A 16,398-nucleotide genomic window follows, 5' to 3' on the forward strand; every position below is an offset into this window, starting at 1 on the left:
TGCATCATTCATCGATCTTCATTAAATAAAGGCTCTAAATCAGACTTAACTAGCTCCTTAGTATATTTCAACTAGAGTTGGGGAAGTTACTGACAAACATAACTCGCAGTTACCGTTACTTTGTCACACATTAAGGACGATTAACTGCATTCACAAGTATCATCTGTTCTCTGGTGCACGTTTATTCCAAGTGTAATTTTACACTTCTAAGTTTAAAACAACACAACAAAGCATGTTTCGTACTGGCAAATAAATCCTCTACTAGTTCTGCCGTTATAATTACTATTGTAATTTCGGAAAGGTATTACTAACTCAAATACAGAAAAATAAGGCGTTACTAACTCAGCCACGGAAAAGTAACGCGTTATTAACTTAAGCACGTGAAAAGTAACGTATTATTATACATATCAAGCACGGGAAATGTAACGTGTTATTAAACCAAGCACGGAAAAAATAACGCGTTATTAAATCAAGCAAGGGAAAAGAAACGCGTTATTAAATCAAGCACGGAAAAAGTAAGGCGTTATGAAATCACGGACGGAAAAAGTAAGGCGTTCCTTTCTCAAGTATCGAAGAAAAAAGAAGGCGTTACTGACTCAAGTTCCGAAAAAAGTAAGGCGTCACTAACTCAAGTACAGAAAAAAGTAAGGCGTTACTAACTCAAGTACCGAAAAAAGTAAGGCGTTACTGACTCAAGTACCGAAAGAAAGTAAGCCGTTATTAAATCACGGGCGGAAGAAGTAAGGCGTTACTAACTCAAGTACCGAAAAACGTAAGGCGTTACTGACTCAAGTACTGAAAAAGTAAGGCGTTATTAAATCACGGGCGGAAGAAGTAAGGCGTTACTAACTCAAGTATCAAAAAAATAAGAAAAAAGTAAGGCGTTACTAACTCAAGTACCGAAAAAGTGAGGCGTTGTTACCTCGAGTTTAGAAAAAGTAAGGCGTTCCTAGTTCAAGTCTTGAAAAAGCAAGCTGTTACCAACTTAAGTGGTGAAAAGTAGAGTGTTATAGAATTGCATTTTTTTTTTAATTGGAGAAGAGGTAGAGATTGAGGCAGGCATTTCGTAACTGCAGACGACCTCATGAATGAATCAAGCGTCGTCATTAAACACACACGTCTCGGTTTGGCTCCTAGGATTGCACAGCTATCTGCCCTCAATAGGAATGAAACACAGGACCTCTTAACTACAAGCGGTGGAGTTCATAACTACTCTAGAGGAAGGATATGACATCTTTAACGCAGAAAATATACCGATTTGAGCTACTGTACTAAAACATTACTTAAGATGTAAGGAGAGAATAGTGGAAACCTAAATATCTGACTCGTTCTAGTTTAAAGCGCTTAAAAATTATCCCCATTTGTCTTTTGTAAGATCCAGCAATCATTTGACATACCACTATTTTAGAACTTGTTATAGCTATGGAGGTAAAATATGTGTGTGAAAGATTCAACAAGTACCATCACAATTTCGACAAAATGTCTGTGGCAATCAAAAAATAGTAATCAAACGATACACCTTGTAAACGCTGAGATCGCTAAAAAAAGAACGCCTCAAGGTAAAGTAACTTGTATTATCTTTTTGTTATTACAATTCATTATTTCAATATTTATATTTTCTGTTACTTTAGCGTTCCTATGTTTTATGTTTACTTATATTGCAAAATTTATTGCAAAATTATTGGATATATATTGCATAATTATATTGCGAACTCCATAATTTGTATTCATGGCCGGATATTATTAGAATAATTAAATCAAGGAGACTTAGGTAGGCAGGCCATGTGGTACGAATGTGAGAGGAAAGAGGAGTTTGGTTTGGTTTGAGTTGGTGTTTTAAGTCCACTTTATGCACAGTAAGGCTAATCGAGACTGGACCTGTGGGATCCAGACCACTATGTGCCTTCACCGGGTATCGAACCCGGGACCCCTTGGCTACAAGACGACGACGCTAGAGAGGAAAGAAGAGTTCACTGGATTCTCGTTGGGAAACCTGATGGTAAGAAACCTGTAGGAAGGCCAAGACGAAGATGGAGGGATAACGTTGAGATGGACCTAAAGGAAATCGGTAAGGACGAAAAAGATTGGATTGACCTTGCCCAGGATAGGGACAGATGGTAGGCTTGTGTTGCTGCAGCCATAAACCTTCGGGTTTAAGAAGGCTAGAGAGTTACTATTTAAATATATGCAATTTCCAGACATTTCTTGTTGTTAAATCATGTGAACAAAGTCAAAGCATAACATGTAGAACGCTGAAATAGGCCTCTTGTATTCGGAATAATTAAATAAATACTGACCTTTGGCGTGCAGCATCTTGAGGTGGTCCACCGTCATCTGCAAGATCTCCGCCTTCTCCAGCTTGGCGGACCCTTGCTTCTCGAAGGCCGTTGGGACGAGGCGCCTCAGCTCCGCAAGGCTGTTGTTGATGCGGTCCCTCCGTCGCTTCTCGATGATCCCCCGGCGCTTCTTTCGGCTTAGCATTTGGCAGCTCTCGGAGTCACCGGGCGAGGAACATCTGAGGACGAGGAACAGGATATTAGTCACAAATCATTACAATTATCATGCAGGTATGTTGATGTAACCAAAACATGAAAAATATGTATATAAATATGTGAAATATGTTAGCAATTGAAATATATAATAATACTTTTCTTTTCCTATTTTGCACTTGTATTATCCTCAGTCCCGGGAAACTCTGGAGCGAGCGAACGAAAGCAAGTCTTTGCGCATGTATTGACTCGAGAGGATCCTACCAATGAACACGTGAGAGGAAACGCAGCAGCGTGTACTGCTTCACTCCGCCAATCCCTTTCTCTAATTTTATGCGCGGCCTTGCTCCACAGATTCCCGGAATAGAGTATATTAACATGTTCCTTGTTGTGTACTTGCTTTAGTAACGCATTGTTTACGGTACTTGCATTAGTACAGCGTTCCATTTCCAGTACTTGCATTAGTAACGTGTTCCTCTACCTGTACTTGCCTTAGTAGCACGTTCATCTTCCGGTATTTGCATTAGTAACGCGTTCCTCTACCTGTACTTGCCTTAGTACCACGTTCATCTTCCGGTACTTGCATTTGTAACGCGTTCCTTTACCTGTACTTGCCTTAGTAGCACGTTCATCTTCCTGTACTTGCATTAGTAACGCGTTTCTCTACCTGTACTTGCCTTAGTAGCACGTTCATCTTCCGATACTTGCATTAGTAACGCGTTCCTCTACCTGTACTTGCCTTAGTAGCACGTTCATCTTCCGGTACTTGCATTAGTAACGCGTTCCTCTACCTGTACTTGCCTTAGTAGTACGTTCATCTTCCGGTACTTGCATCAGTAACGCGTTCCTCTACCTGTACTTGCCTTAGTAGCACGTTTATCTTTCGGTACTTGCATCAGTAACGCGTTCCTCTACCTGTACTTGCCTTAGTAGCACGTTCATCTTCCGATACTTGCATTAGTAACGCGTTCCTCTACCTGTACTTGCCTTAGTAGCACGTTCATCTTCCGGTACTTGCATTAGTAACGCGTTTCTCTACCTGTACTTGCCTTAGTAGTACGTTCATCTTCCGATACTTGCATTAGTAACGCGTTTCTCTACCTGTACTTGCCTTAGTAGCACGTTCATCTTCCGGTACTTGCATTAGTAACGCGTTCCTCTACCTGTACTTGCCTTAGTAGTACGTTCATCTTCCGGTACTTGCATCAGTAACGCGTTCCTCTACCTGTACTTGCCTTAGTAGCACGTTTATCTTTCGGTACTTGCATCAGTAACGCGTTCCTCTACCTGTACTTGCCTTAGTAGCACGTTCATCTTCCGGTACTTGCATTAGTAAGGCGTTCCTCTACCCGTACTTGCCTTAGTAATGCTCTCTCATCCACGAACAATTTAAGGGGGTAGTGTCCTCAAACGACGTCCCTGGCAGAACTAAGCAGTTTCGATAGAAATGAACGGGATAGAGTTAGAAACGTCTTTGTCGAGCGGTAAGTGACATTTTCCGCGTCCCGTAAAGAAGAAGGCAAGGTCGACTATCCAACGATTAAACTATCAAGCGAAAAAGAAAGTCCAATCTTACGGTTAGTTTCACAGGATTCCAAGCGTTGTGACAAACCCAGCAAGAAGTACAAGACACGTCATCTTCACAAGGGGTTGCAAGTGACAGCGATCATCCCACGTCACCTACTGTAATCAGATCTTCACGGTGCTAAGACACCAAGAGTCCAGAGACGAAGGCACCAATTCTGTTTCATGGATCCAATGCGGCACTGACTAGCCAAGGGACAAAAGGCTTTTTCTTGTCTTTGAGGACAACACGAGGAAGCCATTAGTGCTCGAGATGAAAGAAAATTCAATTGATCTCAGGGCTGCTGACCAATCACAGGAACGAATGCACTATGGAGCTTCTAATTTCAATTTTCAAGTTCCTTTTCCTTATTTTTCCGCAACAAGAAAGCAAATCTAAAGTAATTTTTCACCGATCTGTCGAAACTTTTCATCGTTTCTTGGAACTGCATTGAGGCCGTAGCGAAAATCTCTTCTGCTCGTTGTCCGGAACCAGGATTCCACTTCATTGAGGAACGCTGTCCATGCATCTCGAATGGCGTCACAGAAAATGTAATCCGATGCTAAACGCCTACCCGAAGGAGACATAGTTCCAAATTCCACAAAGAGGGTGGATTTGAGGAGGAGACCATGATTTTTTTAAAAGAAAATAATCTCTGTTTTCTATTGAAAATGTTATATTATTCAATATTAATTATGAAGTTCAACCTGTTCGTTTAAGAGCAGAGGCAATTTGACATAACGAACTCTCATTTCTACCATTAGAAAAAAAAAATCTGCAAAATGTTTCTTTTAGCTGGATGGTTGGCCCTGTTTCAAGCCCAACTGTTAGATTCATTATTTGAAGTTTTCACACAATATAGTAGACAATGGCGCAGAAACGTTCTTGATATGAGGGTGACACTAAGTTCACTTCAAAATATGTCTCTGTGTGTGAAATTGACACGATCTTCCCTCTTACTGATTTTAATGATTTGAGGCCTCCCCGATGGCGCAATGGTAGCGTCATCGCCTTGTAATCAAGGGGTCCCGGGTTCGATACCCGGTGGAAGCACATAGTGGTTCGGATCCCACTTTTAAAACTGTAGGTCCAGCCTCGATTAGTCTTTCTGTGCATAAAGTGGACTTAAAACAACAATTTAACCAACGATTCCATCCCGGGACCCCGTGACGTCGAATCTCACCGTGCTCGCCGAAATTTGCGAGATCTAAATGATTCCACCAACAAAACACTGTAAACATAGTTTGAAAATTTCTATTGTTCAAAATACTTGTGTCACCTAGGAACAAATTGTAGGAAAAGAGCACGTTCTTGCTTCGTTGACTTTTCCATTTCTTTAAGTTGCAAATGACCTTAATGTGTTTCGGAAATAAGATATCTTTTGTTTTCTTACACGAAAATCACTATTGAAAACATTCTAAGAATATATTTTTATTGTGAATAATATTTGTTACTGGAAATTGCCTACTTTTGGAGATAATATAAGCAAATTAATAATAAAAAAAATACACTAAATATCTAGCTTCTCTAATTTTATGCAATTGTCAGACAAATTTTTAGGGGATTCAATGTGGTTTTCTTGCTTTTTGGAAATTGCAAATATTTTGTACCACCTGTTCCTTGTCTTTTCTGCGTTAATTAAAGCGTTTAATTTTCCGTGTGGCGAAATGGTCAATGCATCTGCTGTGAAGTAAAATGGTCCGGGTTAGAACCCTACATGCGTCATGTCTCATATGCCTTTATCATCATCAGCACACGCCAGAGTTCTCGGGTTGAAATTCCTGACTGGGAAAGGGTTCTTTGTGAGTGTCCCTTCATCAATTTCATCAATCATCCTCATCTTCGCGATTAGAAAAAAGTGATAGAAAAACGAAGTAAAATATCATTCATCATCATCGTCACAATTAACCCAAGAGGAAGAAGACCAAACAGATAGATAGAACAGTGTATTGAATGGCGTCGCATGTGACCGACTGTCCACACACATTCGCACGCTGGGATGCCCTGTACGTGCCCGACGGCTATTTTGGCTTGGGAAAATGTATTTTGTTTATGGCAGCCCTCTACTGTTTTGCATTCCATCCCGATTTCCTATCGCACATGGAAGGATGTTTTTTTTTGCCTCCACAAGTTACTGCATGTTGAAGAGGAATTGCATCCCGTTGCACCTGCCATTTAGCTGACCACCGTGGTGAAGTGGTTAGCGCAGTGCGACATCGCCTGGGGTACCTACTTCGAATCCCGGCATGCATGGGCGTAACTTAAGCCTAATTTTGAGGGGGGGCAGAATCAAACTTGGCCTAATTTTGACGGGGCAGAATCAATGTGAGCCTAATTTTGAGGGGGCAGAATCAATCTGAGCCTAATTTTGAGGGGGCAGAATCAAACTGAGCCTAATTTTGAGGGGGCAGAATCAAACTGTGCCTAATTTTGAGGGACCAGAATTGAACTTGGGCCTAATTTTGAGGGGCCAGAATTGAACTTGGGCCTAATTTTGAGGGGGCAGAATTAATCTGGGCCTAATTTTAAGGGGACAGAATCAATCTGGGCCTAATTTTGAGGGGACAGAATCAATCTGGGCATAATTTTGAGGGGACAGAATCAATCTGGGCCTAATTTTGAGGGAGTATAATCAATCTGGGCCTAATTTTGAGGGGGCAGAATCAATCTGAGCCTAATTTTGAGGGGGCCTAATTAATTTGGGCCTAATTTTAAGGAGGCAGAATCAATCTTGGCCTGATTTGGGGGGGGCAGAATCAGTCTGGGCCTAATTTTGAGGGGCCAGAATTGAACTTGGGCCTAATTTTGAGGGGGCAGAATTAATCTCGGCCTAATTTTGAGGGGGCAGAATCAGTCTGGACCTAATTTTGAGGGGCCAGAATTGAACTTGGGCCTAATTTTGAGGGGGCAGAATTAATCTGGGCCTAATTTTGAGGGGACAGAATCAATCTGAGCCTAATTTTGAGGGGACAGAATCAATCTGGGGCTAATTTTGAGGGGACAGAATCAGACTTAGGGCATAATTATGAGGGGATAGAAATCAGAAAAATTACTCTTTATTACTTTGCTCCTCAGGTCACCTCAGTTGTAGCTAAATTTTTAAAAACCTGAAAATTTTCGGGAGGGGAAAGTGCCCCTCCTTACCCAAGTTACGCTTATGCCGGCATGGGCGTTCTATGTGGGTCTCTCTTCACCAACTTCATCACATCAGCACTCATCCTCATCGTCGCGATTAGCCAAAAGTGACATAAAGTGACGTAAAATTAACCAAATCAATCAATCAATCATGCACCTGCCATTACTATCTATATTGACATGGAAACCGCCACTAAAACAAATTAATGATCGCCACACTCTCGAAATGCATAAAATCAAAGTTGTTGAACGTCTGGTGCACCAGCTTATATAGTAACTTTGGTTTTTGAAATGATTGTGTCTGATCGTTTCGTCTCGAGTCGCGGACGATAGGGTACAAACAACAGCGTACACACAGTCTGACGCCTAGTTTCGACGCTACGAACAAAAATGACTTTATCCTGAATAGATGCAACTTCGCAGCACAGGCGCATAACTGCCCCTAATGAATTGACTTTGTAATAACTATGAAAGAAAATGTATGACTTAATTGCAATATGTCTGAAGAAATAGAATTGTAAAGTAAGTGTCGATTAGTTATATTTTTTCAAATGCCATAACAAAGTTTGGAAGGTGACCTAGAATCTCGAATACTAATTCTCGGTCTTGACTCGATTTTACAAATGTCTGTTTTACTAGTTTTCGAACCCGGGAATTCTTGAAACATGGTACGACTGTTGGTCGAGATAGCACGTGAAGAATTCTTATAACAAAGGTTAGTACCCATTTATGGAATATAAATATAATTGTCTACATGCTAAAGATATGGGCGTAAATAAGCGAGACGTTACGGGACGAAAATGCCGGCATCTGTGTCATGTCACGCGCTATCGCCTCAGAGTCAATACAAACACACTGAACTTATAGATCAAGATGACTATTCAAGATTTGCAACCAAGCTGGACATTCCTTTCTTTTTCAAAACGATAACCAAAATTCTTAACGTGAAATGGCTAAGTTGGAGTTGTAAATTATTGCTACCAGTTAATTATAACCTACATTCTAAGAGATCTTTTGAGAATTTAATATTGTGTAAAAAGGATTTAAAACTTTTTAAACTGTCATCTCTTTCTTCATGCTTTTGCCACTAGAAAATTATATTTTCTTGTGCTGCCATCTATTAGTGAGCAACACAAGCATAAATCTGTATGAAAGAGTAATGGTAGGAAGAGATTTGTAACATATACTCAACTGATGAATATTCAGAGTACGCTTTAAGAAGTGGGTGCCAAGGGATTTCCCTGGATTGTATTGAAATTTTTATCTCTACCAAGGATATTAGTGGGATCATTAGCAACACATATGGCTTCACTCGCAATACATACTTAACACTAGGGCTGAGCCGATAACGATATTCTTACCGATTCCCACCGATAACGATACTTGAAACTTGCAATAATTAAAATTTGATCAAAATATTGATCAATACTGGCGCGTAACTATTCTTCTCCAAGTATATGCATCAATTTGCCAAGAAATTTGCTTTAGAATATTCAAGAATTGCATCAGAATATTAAACTAGATGTTATGTATTCACAAAATATAGTTTTCGTGCAAAATTAATGCAAAATGAAAATAAAGTTTCAATTTTGCATACTTTTCAGGATTATTAGATTTGGCGAAAGTGTCGCGCGGTATCGGCTCAACCCTACTTAGGCCTAACACTATTGTAAGTATTTGTGAAAAAAAAATCATTTTTCATTGAATTTAAAAAAATGTCTATAGAATTGGAAAAACATGTTGTTGTTCCATTACGACACGAAAAACTCGCAAAAAATAATGTCGGAAATTCATTATAATATGCCGTTGCTACAAATTATAATTTAATTTAATACTGTTTCTGTGCAAAACGAATTTTTGCAAATGAGAAAATCAAAATCCAGTGGGACCAATAGCAGAACGTTACAGGTCTAGCCGGCCCCAGTGGCGGAGTGGTTAACACATCGCGCTATGACGCCAGGGGTCCCGGGTTCCAATCCTGGCCTGGATATTTGTGAGTGCCCATTCATAAATTTCAACATATCATCACTCATCCCCATCTTCGCAATTTAGCCAAAAGTGGCACAAAAGGCGAAGTAAAATAAAGCAAATCAATAAATTGTTATAGGTCTACTCGGGAAATATATTTATATGACCAAATGAAGAAGAAAGAAGTTTGTATTTTACTTTAGTAGTTTTCTATTGTTACTGTTAATAATTATAATGCATTCCTTGTGCACACAGAAAACTAAATGCATCTAGAAACGCATCGATTAATGCATTAATCTTTTTGGCCTTTGCCGTGAATTTGGTTTACAAATTGATGCATTTTTGAATATCGCTCGTAAAGGTAACGTCAAAATTCATCACATGACGTAAGTTTGAATTTTTTTCTATGTCAAGCTGCACTTTAACGATTCGATTAATGTTTTTTTATACATGTTTCTGCATATTTCTCGATGGTTCCCAAAAATATTTACTTTGAACTACAGACTTTATGCATTTTTTGGTTTCAACTGATGCATTTACTTCCCTTCCGTGTACACTATGGATGGATGATATCGGAAATTTGATATAGCGATATATCGTCACAGACGATGCGATACGATGTTTTTGGATGATATCGGCGATCCTCTCAACGATATAATTGCCAAAATATCATGACGATATATCGTGACGATATATATCGTAGACACGATGTAGCCTATATCGCCAAAATATCGTGACAATATATCGCCTAGTTGATCTTGCCTGGACGATATTTTTTCAACATCGCGATATATTATCTGGGCCATAGATCGCTCAACACTAGTGTGCATGGAGATTGCGTTGCTTTCAGGAGTGTTTTGTCCCCCCTTGCACTGTTTCTTTTTAAAGGTTGAGCCCTTTACGAAAAAATGTATCTACGCTCCTTCGTGTAATGTCATGAAATGTTTGTGGGTCATAAGATATATATATTTTTTTACTTCAGATAGGGATAATGAGAGAGAAACAGGAAATGAAGATAATACTAGGAAAGAAAAAATGAAGAGAGAGGGCTAGGCGGAAAGGCAGAAAAATTAAAAAGGCAGAGAAAAAGAAACGGACAGGACAGTGTGAGAAAAGGGCAGAGAAACAAACTGGAGAGAGAGATACAGAGAGAGGAGGGGATGGAAACTGGGGCAAAATAGGGTGATAGAAATATAAATAAAGACGAGAAAGAGAGAGAGGCATATAGAAGTAAAAGCAAATGCATAAGTGAAGGAAAGAGAACAAGAAAGTAGAATGAAGAAAGAGTGAATTAGCCGATGTACGTGGCGGAGTGGTTATAACTAGGGAACGGAACTATATGTGCTAAAAAAACTGAGAAATATTTATTTCTTTGTCATAAATATCGAAAATATGTTACCAAAAAAAACATTTGGTAACAAAAACAAAATATTATATGCATTTTAAACACCTGAAATGAAATCAGCTCTTAGCAAGCTATTTTTTGGAAGAGTTGCATAGTTTTTCCCAAATTCTCCATTGTAAATCTGTGAGGATTATCTCTAGAAAGCATCTTATATTGTGAGAAAGATCGCTCCACGTCACAAGAAACAATTCTTGCATATTTGAAGCACGAAATGCCACTAACGCTGAAGTTTTCCAAAGCTTCCTTTTCCAAAACACGTGCAATTTGGCACAAAGTTTGAAAACCTTGGTTTTTCCCAAAACTTTTTGTACATTTAGACATTAGCACTTGTGCGTTAGATCCAGTGAGTTCTTTCAATTTCGTTTCTACTATATGGACTTCATCCACGGAAGCTGCCAAAGTGTTCGCGGACGATTCAAGCTTTCGTATGGAATTGGAGAGAAAGGACAGGTTTGTTGAGATGTATACCAATTCGACTTTTAATGAGGGATCCTTCAACAGTTCTTGCAGAATTGCTATAGAAGTCAACGAGCGATTTTATGCATTTAAAGGGAAAATTCGCAAACTATGTATTTACATACGGAAAACTGGAAAATATGTGTTTTTATGTAAAATAAAATTTGCTGTGTTGACATATAAGGCTATGATCAGAAGTTTGGCAAAAACGAGGGTCTCTATCTTATCGCAGAAAAAAACATTTATTTACCTAAAGTTCCGTTCCCTAGCTATAAGAAGACGCTATTACGGCAGAGGTTCCGGGTTCGAATTCCGACCTAGGAATGAGTGTTCTTTGTCGGTGGATTCATTAATTTCATCATATCATTACTCATTCTCATCTTCGCGATTAGCCAAAAGTGGAAGAAAAGCAAGGTAAACTAAATGAAATCAAACAATAAGTAAGAGAAAAGGAGAGAAAGAGAGAGAGAAAGAGTGTGAGGTAGAAGATAAAGAATGTCAAGGGGCTTTATCTTGCAATCCCCTGTGGACGACACCCATGAGTACCGTAAAAGGCCAGCCGACTTACTACCCTTCAGTTAACCTCAAATTAAACAAGACAAACTAACTGAATGCGGATAGATAATACGAAGATTCGAACCAATGATCATCACGAACCGATATGATCTTTCACTAAATTAATAAGTTACTTTACTTAAATTTATTACAAAGATGTAAGCTTACTTACTGATCTTTCGTAGAAGATTCTTCAGAAAACACGTCGTCACAATCACTGTCACTTCTCTTCATACTGTAACGCCCCCACCTAGGGTCGTCACCTTGGGGCGCGACCCCTTGGACAAGTACTCGCCACAGTGTCACGGCAACAATTGAACTCGCATTCACAACAATCAACACTTGCCACTTGTTTTTTGTTCAAGTTTCGTTGAACGCCAATTTAGTGGTGATGTTTTGTTTGATAATTTTAGTTTGCACTTCTGAAGGAATCTTTATCAGTAGGTGGTCCACCTACGCACGTAAGGTCACTTGCAAGACGCACGCGTACACACACGCGTTTCAAGACTTTGCAAACGCGCAGCACCAGTTCTCGCTGCCGCTCCGACCTGCGTCGCGCTTTAGACTGAACGTCGGTTGGTCGTTCGTCGGCTCGCCGCCTCACTTCCGCTGGCGACACCGTCGTTTGCAAGGGAGCACGGGAAGCCTACCAGCCGGGAACCCTCCAGCCGTCGCACTGACACACGACGAGCGACCGTCTAGTCTCAAATACCCATGTCGGTCGCGTGTGAGGCTGCTTCGGGAATCGTTCCCACGGCTGCCGTGTGAACGCATGCACGGACGTGCAAAAGACCCGCAGCCGCTGGGAGGAAGAAGCGAGTAACAGCCATTGTGCTTGCGAGGGGTGGCTGGGCACGGCGCTTCCTGTCGCTTGCGTCCTTTCTGCACTGCTCCCACCCATTGGAGTCAAAACCGCAGGATTTGGCTGATTGACAATACAATGTACCGCACCGACTCCACGCTGCTAATCACCCCCTTCCCCCAACGCCCCATCCGCGAATAAATCTTGCCTTGAAGAACAATTCGAAAACCATTCGCAACAATATTGAAAGGGTAGATAAATATAATAAGCGGTGATGAATATCTTCTTTCATCATTTTATTAGAGTTCAGTTTTTGTTTAAGTCCACTTTATGCACAGATAGGCTAATCGGGACTGGACATACAGTTTAAAGTGGGGTACGAACCACTATATGCCTCCACCGGGTATCGAACCCGTGACCCCTTGATTACAAGGAGACGATGTTACCACTGCTCCATCGGAAAGGACATCCATCATGTTTATAGTTGAAAGTTACTTTTTAAAAAGAGTTCCGTTACAATTACTTGGTTCAAAAAGTAAGTCACATTTACTCGTTTTAAAAGGTGGACGGACCTTCCAGATGGCGTACTTGTAACATCGTCGATTTGTAACACCCTACATTTTTGAAACAAGAAATCGTATGATTTCAAACCAATAGGTGATTCTGGAAGTATTTTGAATGCTGATGACGGATGGGACATACATTTCTTCCAATCATGTCAGGACTTTTCCTTAGAAAAGGATTTTTCTATACGTCATTAAGTTCAAACTACATTATAATATTGAATTTTAGATATTTTGTGAAGTTGAGGGATTTTGAAAATGGAATTTACCTAATCAAAGTTTACAATTTTCATGTCAATATGCCATGTGAGGATACAAGATGGATTAAGGCGAGGAGGGATAATTTCCCCTAGGTCTTTCTCGCTGGGGCAGCTGCTGATCACTGTTGCCAACTTCGCTCTTTTGGAGCCAGATCTGGCTCTTTCGTGCACTCGTTTGACTGTGAACTGTGGCACCCGCCCTCTGCCCCACTATGATGCCACCACTGGCTGCGGCCCATAAATACCAACTTTTGCCATGAGTGTACATTTTGCACGTGACGTGATATTCGTATAGCTATAGGCTGCGTCACCCACCTCTTCTTTCCTCCCCATGTATTTTTATATATAGCGCTGTGGAAAAGATGAAGATGACAATTTGGTCCGGGAACCCTTTATTTTCGATTTTATATTAACATCATTGGATTATTGAGATGGGTGATGCCGCCAAATCTAGGCGGTGAAAACTAAGAATAAATTGCCATCACTTTAAAGCTAACGGTAATAGCAGCACCCCCCTCCCCTCTGCCTCTTTAGCTATATTAATCGTGAAACTTAGCTCTATTATGCACATCAGGTTTGGCAACACTGCCAGAATGGCCGTAGGAGGCAAGGAGAAATGCACTAGGCTTATGGGACCATTATTTTATTCGTTCTCTCGGAAATATTAAACATCCGATGACGTAGAAAAGTACATGGACGGAAAAAGGACACGTAGAACTATGTCATAGCAGTAGGAAAAGTCGAAACTCCCATTTGATGAGCCGTAACTTGAAGTTGAAGTTGATGTCCCATAAGGAATACATGAGATTCGGTAAATACTAATTCATCATATTTTTCAAAAATCGTATAAGGCTTAATAATCAACTTAGGAAACCGCTTCCACTTGCCACATGGGGAGAAATTCATACTCTTCATTTCTGGCGGAGATCTTTTTAGTAGCATTGCTCATTCCGACGATATTGGAATAAATGCATGCCTGGTGCGTAATTGTCCCTCTTCGCCTTAAATGCTTACTACTCAATGTGCATTTATAGTTCAAAATTGAGGATTTGTATTCTGGAAAACCAATAATTTATCATAATTTAAACAGAGCCATCTATTGAGGAAATTATGAAACTACACATTCTATTGTGAAATTAAGGCAGTTAATATATTGCTAATTTTCTGAGAAAAAAAACAACTATACGTGCAGCTGTTGACGCATTCCGAACAGTGGTTTCTGAGGTATCAGCTTCAGAGTGGAAAAAATGCTTTCAAAATTGGTTTGAGCGTATGCAAAAGTGTATCGATCTAAACGGTGAATACTTTGAAAAACAATAAAGCAATTCCCAGAATTTCACATGTCTTTTTTCATATTGATTGCAGAAACTTTTCCAGCAGCCTTCGTACTATCACTTTCTGTAAGTGCTATTGGTGTACTATGAAGATGATTCCACTCAGCAATGAGTATTTCATACATTCTGATTATTTTAAGTTGCTTTTCTACCTCTTAAGTTGACCGCGACGCTGAGGATGGAAAATAAAGCTATGAACGGGGAATTCTCCCAAAAGCATATATGTCCATTATTCGTTGCCAGAGAAACCTCAGGACATGTTCTCCATTATTGTAATGTTCGAATATGGTATATTAAAAAAATCGTAATTGCACTCGCAAAACTCCGAATGGTTCATGCACGTCAAGATGATGGGCAAGGACACCCACAAGTAGGGCCAGGAAGGGCACTTGGCTTCTTTGAGATATAAGAGAAACTTGTATAAAAATTCGAATCGTCAAATTTTAGCGTTAAAGCATGGATGATATCAAATTAAGTGGTTTCTGTTTTATAATATCTACATCGTGAAAAAGTGCAAGAAGACAAACAACTGTTCATCAGCAAAGTATAATAGATGTACAGTAAAACCTCGTTAATCCGAACTAATGGGGGGATAAGTTGACCGGTTTAACGAAAGTCCGGATTAATTTAAATAACCTAAAAAAGTAGAAAGTGCATTAAAACTCGGTTTATAGCAACGAAACACGTTTATTATGGTATTTAAAGGGCATAGGCCGAAATACACTATACAGTACAGTACAATGTCTGCGGGAAACAGAATTTCATCAATGGTTGACTGCCTTTTCTTTGGGAAGTTCTCTTGTTGACTTCTAGCCACATTTAAAACCTTGCATTCTGCTTCTTTTTCTCTTTTGCCTGTCCGGATTAAGCGAAGTCCGGCTTATCGGGGTCGGTCCGGATTAACGAGGTTTTACTGTATATGGAAGGAAAACAAATCGAATCCAGTTTCTATGTGAATAGTAGACTCGAGTCTGAACTTCACAACGAGAAGGTATTTTCAATTCAATTTCAGGTTTATGGTTTTCAAAATAACAATAATAACAAAGGTAAAAGATTAGTTTCTTTCACTGAATGGCAAAATGTAAAATCTTTCTCTGCCCCCTTGTTGGAAGTGGAAATGCCTAGCTGTGGGGAGGATGCTTTGCCTACTTTGAGGAAATGCGAGGGGTGGTGAGGGGATCCTTATGTGGATCAACATGGAGAAAATGCAGTTGATGGGGTTATGATTATCCAAATTTTCCTATGGGAGGGGGTTATGAGAATTTTCTTAACTGGGGGATAGCATCCCCAACATTCCCCCCTTTGAGCACAGTCCACCCTATAAAAAAACTGCGTACGCTAGTGACCCGGAACCCATTGATTACAAAGCAACGGCATTAGCACTGCGCCATCTGGGAAGCCCATGTATATATGTGTGTACCCAGTATATATTTATTATTTCTAGGATATTTCAAGGGTTCTAATCTTACAGATTACTTTACTGGCGTGAGGATCACTTCCAAACCACGTGTTCAATTTTTTACTGATTATTTTAGGCAGGAAAGCACTTGTAAGAGTGACTCTGTCCCTGTGGAGCGACCAACACACGTGCTTCTCCCGAGCACTTTCCAAAGGATTAATTCTCGGATAGGAACATTTCCTGTGACAGCGGAAGGACGTAATAGGGAGCCCCTATGTTACTTCCGCCCAACACCTGTCACAACCCCCACGTGGTGTAACAGAAACACATTATGAGTGGCGGCAAGGACGTTAACAGAAATCTACCCACACAATCTGCATGAGCCAAAACCTATTTTCTCGCAGATTTTTTGCATTCACAATTACAGAAATTTGCCATTTTCAACATACAAGTTTTGTTCATCTTCGC

At 40.1% G+C, this 16,398-nt stretch overlaps 1 protein-coding gene across 1 annotated transcript in view; it reads right to left on the reverse strand.

The window, feature by feature from the left end:
- Positions 1-12,232, reverse strand: part of Hey (Hairy/E(spl)-related with YRPW motif) — a 42,145-nt gene extending 29,913 nt beyond the window's left edge. The window contains exons 1-2 of the mRNA XM_083144221.1: positions 11,745-12,232; positions 2,298-2,515 (exon numbers count right to left, since the gene is read on the reverse strand). Coding sequence (XP_083000347.1) covers positions 2,298-2,515; positions 11,745-11,806 — 280 coding nt within the window. The 5' untranslated portion in view covers positions 11,807-12,232. The remainder of the gene's footprint in view (positions 1-2,297; positions 2,516-11,744) is intronic.
- Positions 12,233-16,398: the final 4,166 nt, after the last annotated feature.

This window comes from Lepisma saccharinum, chromosome 23, assembly GCF_977018435.1.
Source record: "Lepisma saccharinum chromosome 23, izLepSacc3.1, whole genome shotgun sequence".
Taxonomy (NCBI): Eukaryota; Metazoa; Arthropoda; class Insecta; order Zygentoma; family Lepismatidae; genus Lepisma; species Lepisma saccharinum.